Below are 7,151 nucleotides of genomic sequence, written 5' to 3'. Positions count from 1 at the left end.
TTTCCCAATGCTTCCGTTTTTCAGTTCAACTGTATAGCTATTGTGTCTTTGCATGGTTCCATATTTTTCTGTTGTGAAAACTTTGCCGTTCATCACTGCACGATGGTAGTACTGTGCAACAGTTGTGCCTTGAGGTCCCCATATAGGAGCTAGCAAAAACTGCTCCACATTATCAATTTCTTTGTGGTGTGGACATCCAAGTAGTACTATATTTTGTAACTTTAGAGCTTTTGATCTTAAAGGATATCCAGCTATCCAATCATGTACCATCTTATCAATTATATGTGTTAGATTGCTATCACTTTTTGAATTGTCCAATAGAATGGGTAAGGACTGTATCAGAGAAAATCGAAATGCTATCTGCTGCAGTATTGATTGCGTGCCATGGCACAAACGTGTTAGTTTTTGGTTGTGGCCTTCGAAAACAAAGGCTGAATTACACCACAAGGGCCCATGTAATTTAACTGAAAATTCAAGGTGGGTCAATTGATGTATGTTGTATGACATGTGGGAGATTCCATATAATTGTTTGACTTGGTTAACAAATTTTTCTATATTCTGTGATGCACAGGCCAAGTCTATTTCTGATACTGTATCTTTAAGGAGGAATATGGAATTGACAAGCCATGACCAATGTTTTAAATATTTGTTGGGCAAGATTAAATTCAAAACAGGCAAACTGTAAAAAAGCAACCAGCTACGGGATTCAGCCGCCTTCCATTTTTGTGCACTCTCCACAGTGCGTGGCACTCTGGGGACATCAGATGGTGGTGTCAGGGATAGCAATTTTTTGTCAATTTTGTTTTTAGCTGTTCCAATGTACCAAGGGCTCTCATGATATTTACTATTAAACCAAAGATCTAAACAATGTTTAGTGACTCCAAGTAGTACAGCATGCATATAGTCAACGGGAAAACTTTTAACCATGTCAAAGCCAAATCCAGAGCTATGGAGTAATATTAAGGGGGAAACCATTTTAAGTCAAAGTCAAAGTCAAAGTCAGCTTTATTGTCAATTTCTTCACATGTTCCAGACATACAAAGAGATCGAAATTACGTTTCTCACTATCCCACGGTGAAGACAAGACATATTTTTCCAATTTAAGTCCACAGACAAACATAACATTCAAGTAAACAAAAAAAAAAAAAAACACCAAGGACATGCTCAACATTGTTCTCAACGGCTTCTTCTCCACAATTAATGATTTGCTCATGAGTTCTTAACTGAGCTGGAACATTGTCATAGACGCGTGTGAATCCACGACCTTTGGCTACAACTAATCCCTCATTAAGACAGCATCCACAGCCATAGGATCCATTGAATTGGTGGATGCCTTGGAGCATACATTTTGCCACTGCATCACATGTACAGGCAATAGGGAAAACCCTTGAAATGTGTCTCAACCCAGTGTGTGGATGCTTCCAGGTTATACCATTTGTATTTGTTATTTTTATGTCCTGCACAAATTGGTGGAGAAATGTCGACATATTTGGCTTCCCTCGCCCAAACCAAACACCAGCAAGCAGTACATTTTTATACCGGACTTCAGCAGGCAGCTCATTAATCACACAACGAATCGGCCATAGGGAGTTAAATGAAGAATTAAAAATGGGCACACCATCACAGTTCCACAACAAAGAAATGTCCCCGGGTCTGTAATTGGTCTCTCTGAGGATATTGCCTGGTGGTGCACAATCGCTAAGACGTTCTCTTTGGAGGATGTCACTGATTTGGTTTTCTATAGAGAGACTAATGAAGAAATCCCCCTCTTTGACATTGTCCTTGTTTGTGTCATCACCACAGTGTTCACAAAGTGACGTTTCTTTAGCTAAATTTGCACCACAACATTTGCAAAATAAATGGACTCGTATGTCGTCTGATGGGTCTTGAATAAATTTCTTGAATATGTGTAGAGAGTGTGGCAAGATATTGATGGGTGGTAAAATAACATTTAACAATTTTAGTAGATCTTCGATGGCTTTAGATGGCAAACTGTGTCTCAGGGCAAAGGCCAGGATTAAAACTATGCACTGTGCCAATGTTACCTCTGAACCAGGGTGTAATGGGGAATCCATTGGAGATTTGTGTGGGTCTGTGTCTACATTGGGCATATTGAGATCTGGGTTTAGAGATCTAGTTTGAAAATGAATGTCTGAATAATCATCCGAATTTTCTTGGGCTATATCTCCGTCTTCATCAGCTGTGTTGACATTAGCCTCAGTTGATTGGTTGGTCCGCCATTTACTGGTCTTTGGCACCTCACTTAAATAGTCAGGATCTAAAAATCTAAATATAAGGTTGTTGCATTGGTCAATTATAACTTTTTGTGACAAAAATACAGCAGGGCATAGACCTACATAATTACCTTTTATATTTGCCCCTCTTGTATTGAGCCCTGTCCGCTCCTGTTTCCATTGGAGCAAGCCTTAGGCTATACTTCTAGGAAGAAAACTAATGTGAAAGTGAATATGGTAAGAGTATAATAACATACATTGTGAATAAGAAATTTAGTCTGCTATTTTAAGACAGAATTTTTGTACTTAATGTTCATATGTGGTCTAATGTTTTAGAAAGTGTGTATTTGAATTCTTTGAATTTCCCCTATAAAGTATCAATAAAGTATCTATCTATCTATCAATCTATCTATCAATAATTACAATGGGCCTCAATGGGGAAAAGGAAGACCTGTCAATGGTTTGTTTACAAAAGTAGACTTATGTTCATTAGTAATGTTAACGCATAGTGTTAAAGTTAGTTAGCCCAATGTTATTGTCACGCGATGTAGCCTAGTAAGTTACAACGTTTCATAGCATTGCACGCGACAATGTATCATATCGTAGCCTAGTCTAAACAGTCTTTCCCTTCACATTTCTCCCATCTTTTCCCAGAAAACTATGTTCATGTTAATTGAATGGGTTGAAGATCCCCCAACCTGGGATGTATTGCCTGTAAAGAAGGTAATTTACGGCGAAATCGAGGTTGGTAATGTATGCGATGTGGAGTATTTGGAGGAGTCAAGTCCAGCCAGAATTATAGAGTTAGGTTGGTATTTAAGTCTATACACACTACGAATCAATATAGAAAATAGTAACGTTTTATGTTGTGTTCACAGATGCCACTTTTCAGGAACAATGTCTTGCTAAGAAACCTCTAGGGACTGTAATGAGTTTTTTTGTTGTTGATGTTGTTTTTGTTGTTGTCTTTATCAGGGAGCAGAAACACGTTGCTAAAAGCACTGGGAAAACTGGAGAGAGACAGGGCAGGAGGCCCAACAACAACATCCGGGCCAAGCGGCCGTGGTCAGAGGGAGAAGCGCCCCCCTGCACCATACTCACCTGGTGGCACCACCAGTGACAACGATGAGGTGAGTATACGTGAAATTCAACAGTATGGAAACAGATGCTGCTGAAGGAGTGATATGGGCATATTGATGGAAGGTGTTACTGATTCCATGCCAGGGTAGGCTTATAAAAGGATGGTGGTTGAATCAGTATCTCAGCCAAGATGTGATGGTTATACACTTGTTTCACAGGAGAACCCATAGAACCCAATTCATTTGCTGACCGATTCAGAGTAGAATGTCTATTTGTCACACATAATCATATTTTCTCATGTCTTACAGTGTGTCCCCATGAAACGCAAAAAGAAGGAAAGGGAGTCCTCATCAAAAAAAATTCTAATGGAATACTACGTAAGTGTACAGACATTTTGTTTGTGGTTTTTCAGAGCTGTAGCCTATGTGGACTATAATTTGTGTCATATGGTTTTACAGTGTTTTCTAACGCATGGGTTCCCAAACGCATGGGGTGGGTTGTGAAATGATTTCCATAAATCAAATAAATTTGGGAAAAATAAAAGAGCTGTCACTTGACCGCACTTTAAAGACAGATTTTAATTCCAAGACGCTTGCTGAGTTCTGGATTTCAGTCGAGAGGGAATATCCACAGCTATTCAAGGCTAGGGATCTACTACTATTTTTAATCTACTATTTCTTCAGTAAGGAATTTCCGTTGCTTACCATAGGAGTTTGCCAAGTCTTAAGTAGCACCTCAATGCAAAACAATCCAGAGTTAGGCCTACGAGTTAGCACACTGATGATGATAATGCTAGCCGCCAGCCTTGTCAAAGTTAACTTTGCTAACGTTTTGCTGAGCCTACCCTATGACCGACTAACTAACTAACCAACAAACTCCCTTAATAAATTGACTACATTTGTTGCATATTTGAAACAAAAAGTCTTCAAAAGTATGTAGAAGGTGGTTACATGTATTTCCATTCCAATAACTTCATACATTACATTTCCATTTGCACTTGTAGGCTATGCTGCTTCAATTCATTTCTTTGTTCCTACTATTGAACTGCTATTTCTTATCCTGGACTGCCACCTACTGGATAGAAAAGGCAATAACCTAGTAATTATGTGAATTAAAATCTACACGTTTGAATGGCCAAAAAAAAAGATAAATCATAGGTGTATTTCCACACATTACCTTGGTGTTAGGGTAGCCTATACTCTGCACATACCATTGACAGTGAGTGGTAACTTCAGTCATTTGCATTTATCATGCTAAAAATCTGACACCAGGCACTATGCTGATGCCTATCAAAGGGGAAATTATAATAAAAGAGAGACACGTTGAACTTTAAGGTCTATAATGTTGGTTTGGCTGTTCATTGATTCACTCATCTGCCAAACTTGTTTTTAAGATATGTTCATAGCAAAAATGGATGCATGGAAATAATTTAGATTAATGTCACAGAGTGTGTAATTAATTAGATTAAATGTTTTAATCGATTGACAGCCCTAATTATAATAGTCTCCCTTTACATACAAAGTTTACATACTGTACTATGTGTTTTTTTGTGGTTTAGGGAGCATAATACTAGGGATGCTATCTCCTGCTAAATGTAATTTTTGTAGAGGTCTGTGGAATTGTCTTTGAGTCATATCTAACAACAGTTGTGGCTGAGTAATAAAAAGTGAGGAGTAATAACTATTTTGTAATCAAAATTCATGTGTATATCCACAGGTTCATATAGGACCTTCCACTTCAATAACCCAGCATCAATATGGTTCAATCAAGTGGTTTAATGCTAAAAAGGCCACGAAGGACCTTCTTCTGGCCGTGTTTGGGAGGAGCATACTTGCCAGCCACTCCTACACTGGCAAACAGTCCAATGCTTTCCGGACTAAAGCAGCTAAACCCCAGCTTAACCCGGTCAAAGTGAGCGACATTATAAGTGAGTAAAACTTTATTTCTCCCTCACAATGTAATGGTTGATATATTGACTTTAAACTGTTTATACATTATATACAGTACCCTCCACTGTAATTGGCACACCTGTTGTTAGTTTCTGCATTATCGTGAATGAATATAAGATTTGAAAAGCTGAAAAAAAGCCTATGTCCAATTAAAGCATATCATAACAACAGCTAACTTGCAATATAAAGCACATGCTAACGTATTCCTACACTTTCCCGCTGTTTTTGTTTCCACAGATTACATCACTAAACGGTTTGGGGTCGACCAGGGGGAGGTAAAGAAGGCCATCTCCGAGAAATGTGCGGATCAGGAAAAGATGGAGAAGAGGCGGACACATTGACTGACACACACACACTGATTATTTGTAACAGTAATAATTTTTGTTATTGTTGTTATTTCTTTGTTTGTTTGTTTTTTTGTTTATTTATTTATATTTAATAATACATATAATTACTTCATGTCTGTTATTGGGAACTGGTTTATTTAAATTCAATATTGTTTATATAACCCTATAGGATTTAATTTAGTAACATCCTATAGGATTTAAAATCCTGTAAGTGTTTTTAAAAGACAAAATCCTGTAGGAATAATATCTATTGGATCCCATCCTACAGGAAATCCTGTAGGATTTCTATCAGATTTTGGAACAAGATTTCAGTTCCAAAATCTGATAGAAATCCTACAGGATTTCCTCTATTGGAATCCTAAAGGACTTGATTCGTAGTGTGTATAGACTTAAATACCAACCTAACTCTATAATTTTGGCTGGACTTGACTCCTCCAAATACTCCACATTGCATACATTACCAACCTCGATTTCGCCGTAAATTACCTTCTTTACAGGCAATACATCCCAGGTTGGGGGATCTTCAACCCATTCAATTAACATGAACATAGTTTTCTGGGAAAAGATGGGAGAAATGTGAAGGGAAAGACTGTTTAGACTAGGCTACGATATGATACATTGTCGCGTGCAATGCTATGAGTTGTAACTTACTAGGCTACATCTTGTGACAATAACATTGGGCTAACTAACTTTAACACTATGCGTTAGCATTACTAACGAAGCTGCAGTGCTACGGTTATGAATGAAAGCCGGAAAGTGCCCGACATTTAACTCAGGTAAATACTTTTAACATAACAGTCACTGCCATAACTGGGATTTTGTAATACCATTAACAGTTAGGGCTAGCTTTTAGCTAAACCTTTAACCAACATCGTTTATCCCAGATATAACGTTACATCTCTGATCTGGTCTATCCTACACGTAGTTTTTGGGCTACTTTGTAAACTGAACTGTTACAAGGCAGATAGCTGGGGCTTAAAAACAGTGATTGTACTGTTTTAATCAAAACTATAGTGCTATTAGTAGCCTAACGTTACTTACTGTCATTTGGTCCTCTTGTCTCCTCCGACGACGTAGCTTCTACTTGAAGTCGACGACTTAACGGACTGTTTTTGACGTAGGCAGCTGCTGACCTACATCGAACGCTGATTTACTTCGAACGCTGTCTGCAGAGCGCGCAGGTGAGCGCTCCGAGTTCAGACTGTAAAAAAAGCAGACATGCTAGCGCTTCTTCACCCCCCATAAGTCTACTTTTGTAAACAAACCATTGACAGGACTTCCTGTTCCCCATTGAGGCCCATTGTAATTATTGATAGTAATAGATAGATAGATTGATAGATTGATAGATAGATAGATAGATTTAAGGTCTATAGACTTTATTGATACTTTATAGGGGAAATTCAAAGAATTCAAATACACACTTTCTAAAACATTAGACCACATATGAACATTAAGTACAAAAATTCTGTCTTAAAATAGCAGACTGAATTTCTTATTCACAATGTATGTTATTATACTCTTACCATATTCACTTTCACATT

At 37.9% G+C, this 7,151-nt stretch overlaps 1 protein-coding gene across 1 annotated transcript; it reads left to right on the top strand.

Annotated features, from left to right (window-relative positions):
- Positions 1-2,762: 2,762 nt before the first annotated feature.
- Positions 2,763-5,604, top strand: LOC121721028 (early boundary activity protein 2-like). Its single transcript, XM_042107579.1, has 5 exons — positions 2,763-3,042; positions 3,210-3,364; positions 3,623-3,697; positions 5,031-5,241; positions 5,501-5,604. The coding sequence occupies exons 1-5, from the start codon at positions 2,895-2,897 to the stop codon at positions 5,602-5,604; spliced, it is 693 nt and encodes a 230-aa protein (XP_041963513.1). The 5' UTR covers positions 2,763-2,894.
- Positions 5,605-7,151: the final 1,547 nt, after the last annotated feature.

This window comes from Alosa sapidissima, chromosome 10 (assembly GCF_018492685.1).
Source record: "Alosa sapidissima isolate fAloSap1 chromosome 10, fAloSap1.pri, whole genome shotgun sequence".
In the NCBI taxonomy this organism is placed as follows: Eukaryota; Metazoa; Chordata; class Actinopteri; order Clupeiformes; family Clupeidae; genus Alosa; species Alosa sapidissima.
This window is presented reverse-complemented; position numbering and strand designations above follow the sequence as displayed.